The sequence below is a fragment of the Conger conger genome, chromosome 16, assembly GCF_963514075.1.
Source record: "Conger conger chromosome 16, fConCon1.1, whole genome shotgun sequence".
Classification (NCBI taxonomy): Eukaryota; Metazoa; Chordata; class Actinopteri; order Anguilliformes; family Congridae; genus Conger; species Conger conger.
In genome coordinates this window covers 5,797,156-5,816,538 of record NC_083775.1, presented here as the reverse complement: position 1 = coordinate 5,816,538, position 19,383 = coordinate 5,797,156, and the positions used below count along the sequence as shown (strand labels likewise).

General features: G+C 45.4%; 1 protein-coding gene across 2 annotated transcripts; it reads left to right on the top strand.

Moving 5' to 3' along the window:
- Positions 1-914: 914 nt before the first annotated feature.
- LOC133114619 (coatomer subunit zeta-1-like) lies at positions 915-19,143 on the top strand. Of its 2 annotated transcripts, XR_009705563.1 has the most exons (10): positions 915-1,056; positions 3,117-3,185; positions 3,434-3,518; positions 5,634-5,725; positions 5,864-5,919; positions 8,109-8,186; positions 9,131-9,182; positions 10,585-10,702; positions 13,312-13,350; positions 17,572-19,143. XR_009705563.1 is itself a non-coding variant. In XM_061224155.1 (9 exons), exons 1-9 carry the CDS (start codon positions 1,039-1,041, stop codon positions 17,617-17,619), a joined length of 537 nt encoding a protein of 178 aa, XP_061080139.1. In that variant the 5' UTR covers positions 915-1,038; the 3' UTR covers positions 17,620-19,143. The 2 variants fall into 2 exon arrangements, 1 of the variants encoding a protein (XP_061080139.1); XM_061224155.1 differs by lacking the exon at positions 10,585-10,702.
- The last annotated feature ends 240 nt before the right edge of the window (positions 19,144-19,383 follow it).

The window sequence follows — 19,383 nt, the reverse complement described above, 5'->3', positions numbered from 1 at the left end:
AGTAGTTAGACACAAAACCCTACCTACGCAGATGATCGCGGAAATAATATATATAAATATAATATATTTATAGAGGGAGCATACTAATTTTAAACTGAATCGTCCCGACAACAGAATGACAGGCACTTGCTATTGGAGCCTTTGCAAAGCTTTCAGACGGCAAGGGACAGAGGTTGTCTGCATTTTCATAGATATAATCGATAACACTGGATAGCATTGCATTTCTATGTTTCCTCAACCCTTTTGGAATTTTGCCGTTAAATATATTTAAAAGATACTGTGGGGATACTTGCCTTGTCCAATGCTGGTCTGATTGCACCTGAATATTTACTAAAGCACAAAGGGTGCTCAGCCTCTTGTAAAGTGCATCTGTCCAGCGCATGCCCCTTCCTACTGTGGATGTACGAAAGTGAATGTTTTGTTAGGATAATGCATTCACCTTTCCACCAATTCAACATATTGGTCTGGTCTGAATATCCAATCTGTGCATCTCACTACCCACATCCAGTAGGTAGTAAACCATTACGCACCTGGGATAAGACATAAAACTGCCTTGCAGTGCAATAAACTGCTTCCGATCGATACCTGTATCGATGTTTTTCAGCTATTTTAGACTGGAGATATCTCAGACTATTTGGGGAAGTGGCAAGTCTCAAAATCACAGACAATTATGTAGCAAAAAAAAAAAGCGGTTATATATCCGTGTTAGCGATTCCCGTGTGGTCACAGTATCATTAAGATGCATCATCGGTCGATTATTGAAACGGAAACACCTAGCTACATCTGCTACTTTCGCACACTGCCATACGTTACGACCAAAGCGGTTGACAAGCATCTGGAACCATTTTGGCTCAAACACGAGAAGAAGATCTAGGACTGTCCATTGAGAGCCAACATGGCAGATTCGCGACTAGGGCTGGTAGTTTCGTGAAAGCTGACACATTGCTCGGAGGACCCGCCTACCTGTGAGGGAGAGGGATCTGCGAAGTCTATTAAAATGACAGCTCAGACTGTCCACGTCAACACTGAAACACCACCATGGACTCTGTGGCTTTGGTAGGCAATCTTTGAAGATATTTCACGCTTTCTTCGTGTTCATTCGTGTTTTTTCATATTTTCCAATCAGATTCGTTGCAAACTTAACAACGGGCCTCGCCTTTGCCGTGAAATAGGAATACAATGTTCACTGAATAATTTTCAAGGTTGACATTTCTGGGAGATGTGATATATGGTAGTAAGCTGTAGCCAGCTAGCTAACTAGTTAGCTTGCTAGCTATATCAGTGCACGGGACCGTATAGTTACTGTAGTAGCAATAGCGCGCAGGTACAATCTTTACAAGCCATTTTTGAATGAATTATGCCTCGGTATTCAGCACTCGTTATTGCAATCCAGCTTGGTGCCAAACAAAGTCTGTCAGTTCTTACGACGAACTGGTTTGGGGTAAGCCATTAATAGTGGACCTTCAATAAAAGTAGAAACAATCATTCTTCTTTCTACGAAAATCATCGACGGCCGAGTTATCAATGCGACAACAACTTTGTCAACTTTAAATGTGACAAAATCACGTTGATGGACGATTCTGACTCAGTGGTGATTTGCTGTGCCACGTCGGTTTGCCGTCTTGTTTGAGCTGTGCTTAATGCACCATAGTACCTACAGAGTACACGGTCTTACACGGTCGCTTTAGCGGGATTTTCCAAAAGTTTAATATTGGTTGTGAGTAATTTCTTGCATGCCATTCCTTATAGAGGAACTATATGCTACATATAAGGCATAGCATAGGTACACCAAGATAAAAATTAAATCCGTTAATAGTTAATGGCTTGGTTGACAGCCAAAACGCGTGGGTGCACAAACTCGTATATTTCATTCGCCATAGCCACATTATTTATACAAAAACAAAAACTGGTGAGACTATGGAGAAAAGCTGTAAAACGCGTCTAAACTTGAATTCCTACGTAAAATGTTGCACTAAGTCAGGGTACCTCTCGTCCGTGACATATTTGACAAAAGTTCGTCGGGAGAGTTGGCACAAAGTAGTGTCTGACCCTATCCATTCAAACCCAGAAGCAGTTTCCTTAACTTACGGTGCTCAGAGTGACCTGCCATCGTATTATGCAGTCGTCAAAGCAAGCTCTTTTGTCGTAAAAAGCTCTACAGAATCTGAATATGATTTGCTTTACAATTATACGAATATCACTGGGATCCAGGGGCATGGGCCTAATTGTAAAAGGAAACCAATGACGGCTGACTGACTGTTCAGCCTCCACCGCAACCCTTCCAACCTTCTGCAGCGGCTGCGTGCGGTCCAGGCCGGACCAGCTGGTGCAACCCACGAGCGATGCTTTCCAGTGTTTCGGGCCCAAGTTCTGTGATACACTTAGGCTCTGAGACCGCGGCAGTCAGTGCATAACAGAACTTTGGCTCGGGGCGACCCAACTGCCGACGTGAGAAAGAGAGGGGGGTTAGCCGAACTCGCCAGGAACAGTCTGCTCCGTGTTCCTTCATAATCTCCTTCAAATCCTTATCTATTTTCTGTCATGACCATAGCTGTCATAAAATGGCAAGCACAACCCTGATTTTTATGAGGACTGGCAGTGTACTCTTAATGGGTACCATGCTGAAAAGAACAGCTCAATCTAGCTGGTGGCTAGTTGACCAGTTCAGGCCAGCTCCATGCTCAAAATAGTTTGTCCTGCCAAAGCAATGTTTCGAAACAGCCAGTACATGTAGCTTGTTATTCCGAGCTGGTAATAGCTGGATTTTCCACCCGGGTAGAGAACTTGTGATCAAAGCTTGCAGGTATGAGTCCCAATTGCAACACTGCCATTGTAGTCTTGAGAAAGGTGCTTAAACCTATCACTTAAGATGTGTAAGTGGACACTCTGTAAAATAATAAATGTAAACGTGTGTCTGGATAAGAGCATCTGATAAGTGGCAGTAATGACAGTTTTTATAACTCGTTTATGAATTTATCCAAATTTGGGTTAGCATCTGCACTGTCCCTGATTCTAATCGATCTGTGTTTTTTTTTCTCTCAGAATGTTTGTGCATTTCTTCCCATTAATCATTTTTTATAGTTAATCCCATTTTCTTTGACTTGCTTATCTCCCAGGAACCATCACTCTTCACAGTGAAAGCTGTTTTCATTCTGGACAACGATGGAAACAGGCTTGTGTCGAAGGTAGCGGACACCATTTCAAGTGTTTGTCTAGTGAACCCCCCCCCCCCCCCCCCCCCCAAAAAAAAACAAAAACAAACAAACACAAAGTAAACCTGGCGTATTCCCTTACTTGACTTTTTACAAGAGGCGATGAGATAATTAATCATTTCAGATGCTTCAAGATTTTAGTTTATATCGCTATTTGCCTTCTGTGCACAGTCGTATGTCTCTTGCCTGCTGTTGATGAAATGTCTCTTCTGTTTTTCCAGTATTATGACACAGAGCTATATTCCTCCATGAAGGAGCAGAGGAATTTTGAAAAGAAGGTGTTCAACAAAACGTACAAAGCCGATCGTGAGTATATCGGTGCTTCGGCACGTGCCTACATACACTCAGTGAGCACTTTATTTGCTAATTATTATATTTATTTTTTACACTTCTACTGCTGTAGCCTATCCACTTAGAGTTATTACGCGTTGTGTGTTCAGAGATGCTCTTCTGCACACCACTGTTGTAATGTGTGGTTATTTACGTTACTGTCACCTTCCTGTCAGCTTTGACCAGTCTGGTCATTCTCCTCTGACCTTTCTCATTAACAAGGCGTTTCTGTCTGCAGAACATTAACTGAAGCTCCTGACCCGTATCTACATGACTGTATGCATTGCACTGCTGCCACACAATTGGCTGCTTAGACATTCACATGAATAAGTAGGTGCAATAAAGTAAAAATGTTCCTAATAAGGTGCTCGGTGAGTGTACACTGCTTACATACTATAATACCAGTCAGTATTAGAGACTGGGTTCTGCAGGGTGTCCGTGGACCCCTAGAGGTCCTGGAAGGTACTGTAGGGGGTCCCTGGCCAGACCGGATATCCAACAACTATACATTTGGTAGCATATTTAAAATATAAAATCTTTTTGTAAAGAAAAAAAAAAAAAGACACTTAAACTTGGTGATGGGGGTCTAGATGCCTTTGAGCCTGGGAGGGGATCCCTGGATCAGAAACGGTTGAAAACCCCCTGGGAGAGAGGATAACTACTGAATATTGGAAGTAAGACAGAGCTGGATGTTAAATATTAAAACTAGGTTAAGGCACTGCTTCAGTGCATGGATGGGCCCCACAATCCAGTATCAGATCCAGATCATGCCAGTTTCAGATGGAGTCTTCCTCCGCCTCATGTCTGTGCAAGCTTGACATCATGTGCGTTGGACTTTGTACATGCGCTCCCTTGAGTCAACAGTGGAGGCTGCAATGAGCACTAAATGATTTGTATAATTTATAAAACAAATATGGTTATAGTATAAAGTTTTCCTCCATGTGCAAGAGATCAGCTTTCATACATACAGAGATTTGGAGGTGTGCTGTTTGCATGAAATGGTATGCATTTTTTAGTAAGTTTTTTTTTTGTTGCACTTTTAAGGCCACCACACAAGTGCCTTTTTGCAGTGCACATTATTAGCTTAGGGTGGTGCAGTGGGTAGCACTCGCGCCTCACAGCAAGGAGGTCCTGGGTTCGAATCCCCGTCGGCCGGGGCCTCTCTGTGTGGAGTTTGCATGTTCTCCCCGTGTTTGCGTGGGTTTCCTCCGGATACTCCGGTTTCCTCCCACAGTCCAAAGACATACAGGTCAGGCTGATTGGAGAGTCTAAATTGCCTGTGGGTATGAGTGTGTGAGTGAATGGTGTGTGTGCCCTGCGATGGACTGGCAACCTGTCCAAGGTGTATTCCTGCCTTTCACCCAATGTATGCTGGGATAGGCTCCAGCCCCCCTGCGACCCTTTTCAGGATAAGCGGGTTCAGATAATGGATGGATGGACATTATTAGCATCTTTTGGGGTTTCATCACGACCCAAAGGCCCAAAGCAATGAGGAATGAATGAGTATCCATGGTAGGCGAGTGCATATGACGTATTTATTAACAAGCATACGAATTTTGATAATTATATTTTGAATATAGCTAATTTGAAAAATGTATTGCTCATGATAATTGACCTGAAGTTACTGATCTGTTCTGAAGATTGATTTAGAATGTTGAAATGGCCACTGTTCCGTTGGGTTTGACCCTGTGAACCGGTGCTTCAGTTGGCTGGGATGGGATAGGTTTTCTGTGAGTTTTACAGGCCAATACCGGCCCCATTCCGTGGCTATGGGCCTGGGGGGGGGGGGGGGGGGAAGGCTCTTTTTTTCCACACCTGTCTCTGTGTCGGCAAGAATGTGGACGTGTCAGTCAGACCCTGCTCAGGTTCTTCGCCACTATTTAGCCTGTGAGCTAGCATTACCGCAGACACAAGGGAGGAGGCCCGTTCTGTCAACGACAGCCTCGTTTTGGGCCTTTGAAATGCGCTAAGGTTATTCAATACTTTTGACAATACAAATTAGCACAATGTAGTACAATTGGCCATTCATTTTTTTTGTCTCTCTCTCTCCCTCCCTCCCTCCCTCCCTCTCCTGTCCATCTCTGTGCTCAGACGAAATAGCGTTTTTGGAAGGGTTGACGATCGTTTACAAGAGCAGCATCGACCTCTTCTTCTACGTGGTGGGCAGTGCTCAGGAGAACGAGGTACCTGCATGTCTGCAGTGGAGCAATCAAACGCAACGGGCGACGCCATGCGATATGCACCTGGCAGTTTCCTGTTTCCTGTTTCCTGTTTCCTGTTTCTTGCCTCATAAGTTGATTTCCTCTTCCTCTCTGCTCCAGCTCATGCTGATGGCCGTACTGAACTGCCTCTTCGAGTCCCTCAGCCAGATTCTGAGGTAAGTGCTCCTCTGCTCTGCGCCCGTCAGCCACAGTGAAGCTCAGTGTCATAAAATTGTTGTTTAGCTGACGCTTTTATCCAAAGCGACTTGCAGTTGATTAGACTATCGCCCCAGGAGCAATGTGGGGGTTAAGGGCCCGACAGCTGTGTGGATCTTATCGTGGCTACACTTGGTATTGAAGCACTAACCTTCCAGGTCCCAGTCGAGCACCTTAGCCACTCGGCTACATGCTGCCAGTTGGCTCCGTTTCATGATCCCCGGCCAATCGCCAGAGATCAGACATCAACCGTAACTTTTTACAAATGCAGAGTTCATTACAACTTTGCTGTAACTGCAACAGATTGCTGTAATTAGTTTTAATTTGACATGTGAGGTTAGCGAAACTAATGTATTGCAATCAGTTACTGAAATGTGAATCCACCAATTCATTTACATTACTTACGCTGGCGTACTCGTTAATCACACAAAAAAAAATATATATATTCTTGTTTTTATATACACGTCTGTGTGTGGTAGATGATAATATGAATATGAATATACAAGGGCTTCAGATTCAGGTTCATTTTCAGGTTCCTCAGCCCCTTGACGAGGCTTCGCCCCCTGTGAAGCAGTAATTAACATTCCCCCCCATTACAGCACCCGAGTAATCTCAATTAGTGATATAATGATGGCTAATTATGCCCAACTGCATGTTAATTAATGGAGTGGTGCTTATGGCTGGCGACATGCATTCATCTATTATACTCGAGCCTCAGTGTTACTTTGTGAACGGGGTGATTTGTCAAATTTTTTACTGACTTTGCTTTCGATGAAATAAAAATTAAAGGCAGAATGGTGGTTTAAATGAGATTTGTGTGACACCACAATAAACTCCGCAAAACACTCTTAACTTTTAAGCGTGACATTTGTCACTAAAGCCTACATATGACCACAGCAGTGGCTTGCTGTTTATAAATGTACGTAGTTGGTGTCTCGGTGGCGCAGCCTGTAGAGCACTGACCACATGCTCATTGCGAGCCGCGACGTCGGCGGTTCGAATCCGACCGTCTGACATTTGTCGCGTGTCTTCCCCTCTCTCTCGCTCCCATTCTTCCTGTCTCTCTATACTATATACTGTCCAGTAAAGCTGAAAAAGGCCAAAAAAAAATCTTTAAAAAATAAAATAAAATAAATGTACATAGTTGTAACAGACGCGCAGTATGACATGAACGGAGATTGTATTGTACTGTATTTGGGCCGTTGTGATTTTCGCGCTGAAAGCCTCGTATCTCGTGGAGTAGTGACTGCAGCAGGGAGTGTCCAGTAAACTGCACCTGGGCGGAGGATCAAAGGCCCACACGCGTCAGTGTTCTCACCCCGGTGTTAGCGTCTAAAACGCCCTCTAAACGTTCACAAAGAGCGGTGACGTGGGTTTGTTTGAGTCCCTGACCCCGCCCCTGGAGCCCCCCCCCCCCTCCCCCCCCCCTCCCCCCCCCCCCCCTACGAGGGACAAGCCCGGCTCATGGCGCTTCCGCTGTTGCCATAGAAACCAATGCAGCAGTGATGCAGAGAAAGGGAGGAGGATTCTGCAGATCTGCCAGTCGCTCTGACAGTACCGTCATGTTCCCGTTTTTATTGTGTTTTATTTGCATATTTGGGTCAGTGTGCTCCATGGCTCTTGCAGTAGACGCATACGCACACACACGCGCATGCGCACGCACACACACACACACACACGGGCACACACACGTGCATGCACACATGCACGCACACACACACACACACACGCACACACGGTGCAGGAGAACAGTAGGAAAGATCCTTGTGTAATTATCTGGTCTTCAGGCTCTGGAAATGTGTGTTTGATTTGTGGATCATGGGGTGGTTTCCTCCTTGGCCTGTCTCTGGTAATGGTCGATAAATCTTCCCCATGTAAAATGGGGCAGCCTGTAGCCTAGTGGTTGAGGTGCATGACTGGGACCTGGAAGATTCGTGGACCAAGCGGTGTAGATTACGATAAGATCCGCACAGCTGTTGGGCCCTTGAGTAAGGCCCTTAACTCCAGGTGGGCATTATCCCCTGCTTAGTCTAATCAACTGTAAGTCACTTTGGATAAAAAAAACATCAGCTAAATCACAAATAACGAATGAATTTCATGAATTACAAAGACTGAAAACGTGAGTCCAGCTCCCCGTTGCCGTTGGCAGGAAGAACGTGGAGAAGAGGTGTCTACTGGACAACATGGACGGGGTCTTCTTGGTCGTGGACGAGATCATCGATGGAGGGTAAGCCTGGCACATGGTCCTTCAAAAGGCTTAGCTGGCCAATCACTGCTGGCCTTTTGTCCTCCTATATGTTTGTGTGCAGTGATTTATGTGCTCTTATTCTCTCCATCAAAATAATAAGGGAGTCATTTTTAGGTTCTTTTTTTCCCCCACACTTGCTGAAATTCAATTACATTTTATTTTTAAAATAAACAGTAACAGAAAGGAAGAAAACTTGTCAGCCCTCAGCCTCCAAATAGCATGAAAACTAAAATAGGTAAACAAGTCTCTTATGGAGAGAAAAACCCTCAAACAGTGGGGAGAAAAACGCCCTGACAGGAAGAAATCCGGCTATAGGGGGATGCCCATGCTCCGATGGCCCATAGGTTAAGATGGCCATTTCACACTTTCTATTCACCTCTCCCTCTTTCCCTCCATTTTGTGGCTATGCACACTGCCTCTAGTCCGCCAGTGTGGCCAGTGATGTCATCAGAGATACAAAATACAGAATCTGTCACAAACTGCAGACAAATGTGGAGTAGCCATTCAGACCCACAGGGAGACGGGGAGACAGAGAGACAGGGTGACAGAGAGGCTGAGACAGGCTTGTGTTGGGGAACATTAGGGAGGGAGTTCTGGTCTTTATCTTTTATGGCTGCGGTGTTGTGTGCTTTAATGCAAGATTGCACCAGCGAGCTTCACCAGTAAATCCTGTTATTTCAGTTTGAGTTGCTGTTTAGCTCGTTGCATTTCCTCTTTAAAAAAAGGCACCATTGATTCATCTTCTTTTTTGTGTCACAGTATTCTTGAGTTAAAATAAAAATATATATATTTTAAAGCTATGTTAGATTGTGAGCCAAGTGCACTGACCGGGGAACACTTTGGACATATTGGACATGAACGAGCTCCGCTATGTTTGGTATTTTGTGTTCCGGCTTTAACGCATGCCGCCGCTCTTTTTCCAGAGTGATCATGGAGAGTGACCCCCAACAAGTCATCCAAAAGGTGAACTATCGGGTAAGTAAGGACCCTATCTCCGAGGACCTGTGGAATGACATATACTTACTTTATTCTCCCTACTCTCATATTACTCAGTGTGGCGGGGTTTGGTTCACTGTTACCAATTTAATCTTCACAGCATAATATCTATTGAAATGAGCACACCCTGTTCCTGGTGGAGTGTCTTTATGAGCAGATCCTGTTCCGGGTGAAGTGTCTTTAGGAGCAGATCCTGTTCCTGGTGGAGTGTGTTTATGAGCAGATCCTGTTCCTGGTGGAGTGTGTTTATGAGCCACTCCTGTTCCTGGTGGAGTGTGTTTATGAGCAGATCCTGTTCCTGGTGAAGTGTGTTTATGAGCAGATCCTGTTCCTGGTGGAGTGTCTTTATGAGTAGATCCTGTTCCTGGTGGAGTGTGTTTATGAGCAGATCCTGTTCCGGGTGAAGTGTCTTTATGAGCAGATCCTGTTCCTGGTGGAGTGTCTTTATGAGCAGATCCTGTTCCTGGTGGAGTGTCTTTATGAGCCACTCCTGTTCCTGGTGGAGTGTGTTTATGAGCAGATCCTGTTCCTGGTGAAGTGTCTTTATGAGCAGATCCTGTTCCTGGTGGAGTGTCTTTATGAGCAGATCCTGTTCCTGGTGGAGTGTGTTTATGAGCAGATCCTGTCCTGGTGGAGTGTCTTTATGAGCAGATCCTGTTCCTGGTGGAGTGTGTTTATGAGCAGATCCTGTTCCTGGTGAAGTGTGTTTATGAGCAGATCCTGTTCCTGGTGGAGTGTGTTTATGAGCAGATCCTGTTCCTGGTGGAGTGTCTTTATGAGCAGATCCTGTTCCTGGTGGAGTGTGTTTATTAGCAGATCCTGTTCCTGGTGAAGTGTGTCTGTGAGCGTGATCAGGGGTTAGACCCAGCTCTCCTGGTGGAGTGTGTTTATGAGCGTGATTAGGGGTTAGACCCAGCTCTCCTGGTAGAGTGTGTGTATGAACATGATTAGGGGTTAGACCCAGCTCTCCTGGTGGAGTGTGTGTATGAGCGTGATTAGGGGTTAGACCCAGCTCTCCTGGTGGAGTGTGTTTATTAGCAGATCCTGTTCCTGGTGAAGTGTGTCTGTGAACGTGATTAGGGGTTGGACCCAGCTCTCCTGATGATTAGGGATTGGACCCAGCTCTCCTGGTGATTAGGGGTTTGACCCGACTCTGTTCTGGTGATTAGGGATTGGACCTGACTCTGTTCTGGGACCACACTGTGTCCCTTCATCAGCATGCTGACGCGGGGAATGCCGGGGTGGGGAATCCCCTGTGAGCTATCTGAATGGTGTCCTTCTTTCTTCCTCTCTCTCTCTCTTCCCTCCCCCTCCTTTCTTCTCTTTTCTTTTTCCTCCTTCTCATCCCTGCTCCTCCATTCCCCCCCAATTCCCGCCCCAGAATGTTTCCGAACAGGCCTATGGTTTCGTCCTCTTTGATTACATCACTGGTAATGTTGAGGGTCAGGGGGACAGGAGCCAGGGCTCGTAGCCCGAGAACAGAGGGAGAGAGAGAGAGGGTGAGGGAGGGAGGGAGAGAGGAGGTAACTGCATGGAGGGAACGTGTGTTTGTGGCTGTGCCGTTAGCCTGTGCTGCTGTTGTTATGACCGTCACCGTTGTTCAAGGAGACTGGCTTCGTGATCCTGGGCTGCCCACCCCCCCGCCCCCCCCCCTCCCATTTGCTCCCCATAACCACGCTTCCCACTGATCTCAGATCAGTGCTCAGCCCTGGTTGGTGCTCAACACCAGACCAATGATCTCAGACCAGTCGGAATGATCAGACCCATTTGGAATGCAGCGCAAGAGTACGTAATGTTCCGAGTGTTTGCTCGTTCGGTTTTTTGGAATGCGATTCTGCTATTTAATTGTGCGCGTGTGTGTGAGTGCATATGTGGCTGCGTGTGTGTGTGTGTGTGTGTGTGAGTGTAGTTGCGCTTGTGTGTGTGTGTGAGTGTAGTTGCATGTGTGTGTGTTCACGCATGGGCACGGTGCACACGCATGAACTCACGAGCTGCTTCACTACAAGAGCTGCTGGTGTTCGTCCATATTCTGCAGATCCCAGCTGTCTGTGTGAACGCGGCCCTACACACCGTGTTTCTGCCCCGTCTATATGCACACAGCGGCACCAGGCCTTCAGCTGGTGCATGCTGCAGTGCTGTGTCTCTAGTCTTTGCCACCGCCGCACCGTTTGTCAACACGCAACACAGGAAGCTGTGCCAGGCAAGATCCAACCTCCGATTCAACGGCCAAAACCACACTTCATATTAAAAACGCGTGCTGTGATGCCTGGCTGTGATCGTATCGTTGAACACATCTGCCGAGTCCTCAGCATTCTGAAATGTGATTGGCTGGTGGCAAGGGAATAAATCGAGTGTGCATTTTCCAGAAACAGGAGCTCTTCGAGGGTCTTGTATTTCCGTGGCATTCGGCAGTTTTTCTTTGTGCTGTGCAGTAAAGATCCCCGACCTACATGAACACAGATTAAATTGAAATTCAGTGTCTTTCGGTCTTCAAACGTCTAAGCTGTGGGTCAAATGTGTCGCACATAAATCTTTCCTTTTCCGATTTTTATGAGGAAGAGAATGTCATTTTGGCATGCACAGGTATTCAACATTACATTACCAGTCCTAAAGGACTGAACGCTTTAGTAAGGTTTAGTTGTCTTATATTCTGCTGCAGAGTGTTAAGTGTGTTCTCAGGCAGGCCAGTTTCAGCTCTGCGCAGGTCCTTCCAGAAGGATAAACGCGTGGGTCTGTCCGTCATGTCCTGGGAGTGTGTGTGTGTGTGTGTGTGTGTGTGTGGCGTTGTGGTTTCTGCACGGCGTCTGGGATGCACACGTCTGCCTCTGTGTGTGCTGAGCATCGCACCACTGCCCCCACTCCCGTGTGTGTGTGTGCGTGTGTGTCTGCGTGTGCACGTGCGCGTGTGTGTGTGTGCGCGTGTGTGCGCGCGCGTGTGTGTGTGTGTGTGTGTGTGTGTGTGTGTCCGTGCGTGTGCGTGCGTGTGTGTGTGTGTGTGTGTGTGCTGAGCATCGCACCACTGCCCCCACTCCCGTGTGTGTGTGTGCGTGTGTGTCTGCGTGTGCACGTGCGCGTGTGTGTGTGTGCGCGTGTGTGTGTGCGCGCGCGTGTTTGTGTGTGTGTGTGTGTGTATGTGTGTGTGTGTGTGTGTGTGTGTGCGTGCGTGCGTGTGTGCTGAGCATCGCACCACTGCCCCCACTCCCGTGTGTGTGCGTGTGCGTGTGTGTCTGCGTGTGCACGTGCGCGCGTGTGTGTGTGTGCGCGTGTGTGTGTGTGTGTGTGTGTGTGTGTGTGTGTGTGTGTGTGTGTGCGTGCGTGCGTGTGTGTGTGTGTGCTGAGCATCGCACCACTGCCCCCACTCCCGTGTGTGTGCGTGTGCGTGTGTGTCTGCGTGTGCACGTGCGCGTGTGTGCGCGTGTGTGCGCGTGTGTGCGCGTGTGTGTGCGTGTGTGTGTGTGTGTGTGTGTGTGTGCTGAGCATCGCACCACTGCCCCCACTCCCGTGTGTGTGTGTGTGCGTGTGTGTCTGCGTGTGCACGTGCGCGTGTGTGTGTGTGCGCGTGTGTGCGCGCGTGTGTGTGTGTGTGTGTGTGTGTGCGTGTGTGTGTGTGTGTGTGTGTGTGTGCTGAGCATCGCACCACTGCCCCCACTCCCATGTGTGTGTGTGCGTGTGTGCGCATGCTTGCGCGCGTGTGTGTGTGTGTGTGCGCGTGTGTGCGTGTGTGTGCGCATGCGTGCGAGCGTGTGTGTGTGTGTGTGTGCTAAGCATCGCACCACTGCCTTCACTCCCGTGTGTGTGTGTTTCCGTGCATGTGTGTGTGTGTGTGTGTGCTAAGCATCGCACCACTGCCCCCTCCCGTGTGTGTGTGTGTGCGTGTGTGTGCGTGTGTGCGTGTGTGTGCGTGTGTGTGAGTGTGTGAGTGTGTGTGCTAAGCATCGCACCACTGCCCCCACTCCCGTGTGTGTGTGTGTGTGTGTGTGTGTGCGTGTGTGTGTGTGCGTGCGTGCGTGTGCTTGCGCATGTGGGTATGCGTGTGTGTGTGCGTGTGCGTGCGTGCGTGTGTGTGCAGGTGCGTGTGGCAGCTCTAATCTCTCCTTTTGTCTTGCAGATGGATGAAGGAGCGCTGTCAGAGCAGAGCGTGGCTCAGGTATGGGGCTCACATCAGCAGCGCACTCTGCATTTTACACACATTTTACACACATTTTACACACATTTTACGTACATTTTACGCACATTTTACGCACATTTTACACACATTTTACGCACATTTCCTTTGGGCCCATTTTGTAATAATTAGTGTGACCTAAAATCTGACCGTGTTTTCATTTTGTTTGTCCAATTAATTTATTACTTTAAAATTTGAGTTAAAACTAAGCGCAAACCATGAAGCTGGATTGATTTGATGTGAATGAATGAATGAAATTTTGGCTTTCCTGATATCAGGATATGCCTAATATCATTTTTAACTTAGCACATTTTTAACTGTGCTAAGCTTGTTTCCACATAGCTTTGACCACATCTGGGACACGTGTGGGAATCTCTCTGGCACTGAGCACTAGGTCTTTGGTCTGCTGTACAATCTCAAACAAACTGAAACAACCCAATCTCCTTCACCTCTTAAGTGGCTCGAACCTAAATCCCACTAACAGTCATTTCTGTTGTTGCCTCCAAATGCTGGAAGATTACCTTTCACCTCTTCTGTTCTTGTGCAATTCGTTCTCCTGGCCTTTTGCATGTCTAGGCCTGGGGACAGCGAGAATAGTCTGTAACTCGCATGCTTCCTCCCTAACTGCGACTGCATGTTGTGATGTTATGTCATCGCTAAGCTAATGGGCGGTAAAAGGGAGGCATATAGAACGCATAATAAAATCAGCTCTTAACATGGGCTATGAGTACGGCTGAGCGTTAAGGGGAGGGAGGCCGCGCAGGACGGATGACTGGGAGGCCGAGATCGTTTAAAGCCTTATTAAAACGCACAGATTGCCTGTATTTATGAACATTTTCGACTTAGTGCTGCTGCTGTTGCTGTGACTGGCAGATGTTCCGGGGGCTTTTTTTTTTTTTTTCTCGCGTTTCCTTGTTACTCTCCACACACAGCCAGGCAGATTAGGCTAGCTTTTGTGCCGCGCCGCGCTCGTGTGCAGACAATGGAACACTTGACAATGGGGCAATAAACGTTTCAAAATGGCTGCCATTCAGCGCCAATCACACGTGGCAGCGGCTATTTAGCAGGGAAGGGATTGACAGCGCATCGGGGAGATGAGGTGTCGGGAGGAAAAAAAGGCTCATTTTCCATCATTTGATTATACTCCATAACAGCGAGCTGCATGAAGACTACCCTACTGTAAAATCCAACTTTAGCATGGCCAAGCTGGTCATAATGCTGGTCTAGCTGGGTATGAGCTGGTCAACCAGCTAGTGCAGCTAGCTTGTCTGAGCTGGTAGCTGTTTGAAAACCTAGCCTGAGCTGGTCATACCATGTTGAGTATGGAGCTGGTCGACCAGCTGTTTCAGAATATAGCTTGAGCTGTTCATTTCAGCATGGTACAGCTGCAAATATTAGCTCAGATGTGGAATTTCCTTCCAAATTCCCAAATATAACATGCACAATGGCTGTGTACCGTAGGTATTTGGACAGTGGGACGATTTCTGTTCTTTTGGCTCTGTACTCCCAACACAACGGTTTGAGTCATTGGCACAACTCTGGTCCTCATGTTAACAAACGCCCATAGCCGACTCCAAAGGCAAACAGAAGCCTAGAATCAAGACTAGATATGGAACAAAGGAAACCATTTAATGCACCTGTCTAATCAGAAACAGCTCTCTAAAGTTTTCCCCTAAAATGGGGGCTGTGTATAAAAGTGATGAAATTCCTACACAGATCACCCGGTACTGCTGTAAATACCCTCCAATTAAAGGTGACAGTCTGAACTCATGTTCATCATTTCCTTTAAAAATCCAAAAGAACAGAAATTGGAGCACTGCCCAAATACACTGTATGCAGTGTATTTATCTAATCTTATGTGAGGAGTAGAGAATACATGTAGATGTTTTCTTAAAGACCTCCCCTCCTCCCCCAGAGCTTGGAGAACAAGGAGGGGGATTTTACAGACCTCCTCTATAACTGTTTTCCATGCACTTCGTTGTATGTCGCTCTGGATAAGAGGATCTGCTAAATGCTTTGTAATGTAATGTAATGTAATGTAATGGTCTATGTCAGTGGTCCTCACTCCTGGTCCTGGAGAGCCGCAGGGTGTGCTGGTTTTCGTTCTCACCTTAACATCAGCAACCAGTTCAGACCCAAGAAACCAGTTGATGTGAGCCAACTGAGTGATTATTGATCAATGCTTTCATCGATCAATTAAGCGCTGAGCGACAACAAAAACCAGCGCACCCTGCGGCTCTCCAGCACCAGGAGCGAGGAGCGCCGGCCTACGCCATGTCGATGCAATGCAGCGATATCGTCGCAAAATAAATGTGTTTGTTTATCATTTCATCAACAATTCTGGCTTCCACTTTCTGCGCCTACATGTTCTGTCTGATATGGCCAGGGATGACGGATAGACTACCACTGCATTACGCTCTCAGTTCGCTCCCGCTCTTACTGGCTGCAGAGTGAATGATATTGCGCTAGTGCTATCGTGCTAGTGCTATCGTGCTATCGGCGTGTTAGCACCTCAGCACTGCACTGCTGCACTGCGTACCAGGCGGCCTGTAGCCGAGTGCGGTCTGTCGGTACGTGGCAGGGACCCAAATATTTTGTGGTTCAAGCTCCGGTGTAGCCACGATAAGATCCGCACAGCCGTTGGGCCGTTGAGCAAGGCCCTTAACCCGGCATTGCGCATTGCTCCAGGGGGGATTTTACCCTGCTTAGTCTAATCAACTGGAAATCGCATTGGATAAAAGCGTCAGATAAATAATTGTAATGTAATGCATGTACGAGCCTCTGCTGGTTTAAGAGAGCATGGTACTGGGAGAAAATGCACTGACTGCAGTCACCTACATCCCTGTGGCCGTTTTAACTTAATGCACAATGATCTGCTCTTTCTCTACCTCCTCTGCTCACTAACCCTCTCTGCTCTAACTCCCACGCAGCACATATCACAGAAACTGGCCTCTACCTCCACTGTGAGTGCCCCGTCCCGCCCCGCCCCGCCCCGTCCCTGACCTGGCCTCTCTGCCTGTACCCAGAGCTCCTGTACCCTCTTACCCAGATACCCAGAGCTCCTGTGTCCTCTTACCCAGATACCCAGAGCTCCTGTACCCTCTTACCCAGATACCCAGAGCTCCTGTACCCTCTTACCCAGATACCCAGAGCTCCTGTGTCCTCTTACCCAGATATCCAGAGATCCTGTACCCTCTTACCCAGATACCCAGAGCTCCTGTACCCTCTTACCCAGATACCCAGAGCTCCTGTACCCTCTTACCCAGATACCCAGAGCTCCTGTGTCCTCTTACCCAGATATCTTAACCGTTCCAGCTGCCATCTAGTGGCGAATTGTTGTAAGACCGCTTCGCCGAACGCCCCGTGTCGTGTGCTTTCTATAGGATTTGTTTGTGCCTATTTGTGCCGTCGAAGATTAAGCGTTATAAATGTTGCTTTAAACATTATTATTTAACCGATTTGAATTTAGAATGTTAATGTCTCTGGATTTGGCCCGTTTAACCTGGAGGCAAAGTAAATTAAATATTTACACGATCCTTTTAATTCATTCTTGTTTATCGAAATGTATCGATTTAATATTGGATCAGGGTTTGAGTATTATCTTTTGTGTTGTTGTTGTAAACCCTTTCCCCCTAAATCTGGTCAAATTAGATTTTGTATATAATCTAATAGTAAGAGTATTGTATTCTTAATTTTGCTTCTAAGAATTAACTTCGAGTAGTCAGCATTAATCAGGTTTGCACCTTTATGGACAGACCGCTATTTTCATAGTAATTGTCACAGTGGTGAACCATTATTTGACCAACAGCGCCACCAGCTGGCTGCTTGGTATTCAGTTTGTCAATTAATCTGAGAGAAAATAAGGAATCATTTCAGTGATTTGAATTGCATTGAAGTGATACTAATGAAGTAATTATGTGACTTCAGCATATTTGCGTGATAGTTTAAAAAAATCGTTTAGCTTAGACTAAATTAGCTCAGCCCAGTGACTGTATGTATATTGTTTTTGAAGTTTTCAGCAGTAGTAGTTTCTAGCAATATTATCGATGGTTATTCGATCATATAATAAGATAATGACCAGAAAAATATGATATCTATAACACTGATGATGATGATGATGATGTTTATTTAGTAATTGACTTTAAGGTTAAATAACCATATAATAGCCAAATACGTTGATGATTTTATTTGTGTTTCCCTCAGGTTTTGCAGTCTGCGAAGGATCAGATCAAATGGTCGTTACTGAAATGATCACGTCTGGAGACGAGAGAAGAGCCCCAAACGCTAATTGAGTGAATTGCAGTGTATATTTATATTTGTAGAACAGTGTATACATGTGAGGCACAGGTCTTGTTACAATTAAAAATGAAAGAGCTAGTAAGAAAGCGGGTAGAAGTATGTAAGCTTTCTGTTATGAAGGTACAATCGTTTATATTTGTATTAAAATAGCCTATAATGGGTGTAATCTACAGGGCCTTGTAAGGGAACATTTTTGAAGAGTATCCATTTCAGGGTAACATGGCAGGTAATATTTCTGCATATTATTTTCCCTTTCTGTTGTGGTATAATTAGCAACTAGAACGCGCTGTTATTTTTATGAACTGTCAAGTGTTTGAAACACTTAGACATTTCCCCTCGTTGTTAAAAAGAACAAGAAAAAATTCTAAAATGCACTGAATTTCGGATTTAGCCTTTTAAATAAAATTGTTTGTGTGTCATGGCGTAAGGGAACAGATATAGCTAAAACTAAATCCATGCGCGTGAATTTTTTTATTTCTATGGAAAAAGAAAGCTAAAAAGAATTGGAACCTTGCACTGAAATTCGCGAAAAGCTTAGCAGGATGGCTCATACCGCTTGGATAATATACTAATATAGATAATATATCTACGTAAAGCTGAACGAAGACTTAACTTGCAGGTGCGAGTTCTGGCGTGTGTCTTTATTAAATGATTGTAATTTTTTGGAATTAGTTAAGTTAGGCGTACTGCTGCTATGGGCACAAACTTGTTCATTTTTATTTTAGAGCGCCATACAATCGTAAGAAAGTACTGATTTACGTTCTATTTTCAATGAACACTATATTTCGTTACGTTTTCCCCCCGAATGCGAAATAACACTCGAACCTCTCGCCTAGAACGGTTATTCAGGAATTATTAAATTATGCCTGTGACTCCGATACCAAAGATCGTAAAAGAAGGCCCACACTACATTTTCCCTCTTGACACATCGATGAAAAGCAATGTCATTTTGTTTGCGCTATTTTGGAGAAGAAGAAAAAAAGCATTTACATTTATTTATGATTGCTTATTTATTTGGCAGAGCACTTTAAAATGTGGAATTATATATTAAATACTTATCACATGAGCAACAAGAACAAAAGAAAAACTGTACGCTGGCAAGAAATGTCTGTGCATTACACACCCAAAGTAAATTGATAAAATGTCAACAGGAATATTCGTGTAATGTTATGCCATTTCTTCAACCATTTTTTTTGCTGTTACAATATACAAGCAATATAAAAACTGATGCAAATCACCACGTGTAACCTATTTCATTGTATTGATTAAAGATTTACCAATTATGACTTCATATCCTTCAATTGTTGGCCAAGATTAAGAAAATATTATTTTCCCAGAACGATGCTCTTTGAAATGGACTAATCTTTGCAATTTCCATTTTTTGTTTTTGTCTATTGCTGCACTGTCTCTCAATACCCGTGCCGATATGTTTCCTTTTTGTAATTGAGAAATAATAAATATTATCTTTACCATTAAGTCTGTTAAAATGTCTTATTTGTACTACAATGTTAAATATATAAACGACTAAGCATGAACCTCATGATATTATCCATAATCCAACGACACAGTATATGCATACTACACTGTGCAACGTACATCGTACGCAGTTGCCAAACCTTAATCATTACCTTGTCAAATTATAGAGGAAAAAGGGAAATAATGTAAAAAAAATGTGGATGTTTATTTTTCTACCGATAACCCTAATCTACGAATGAA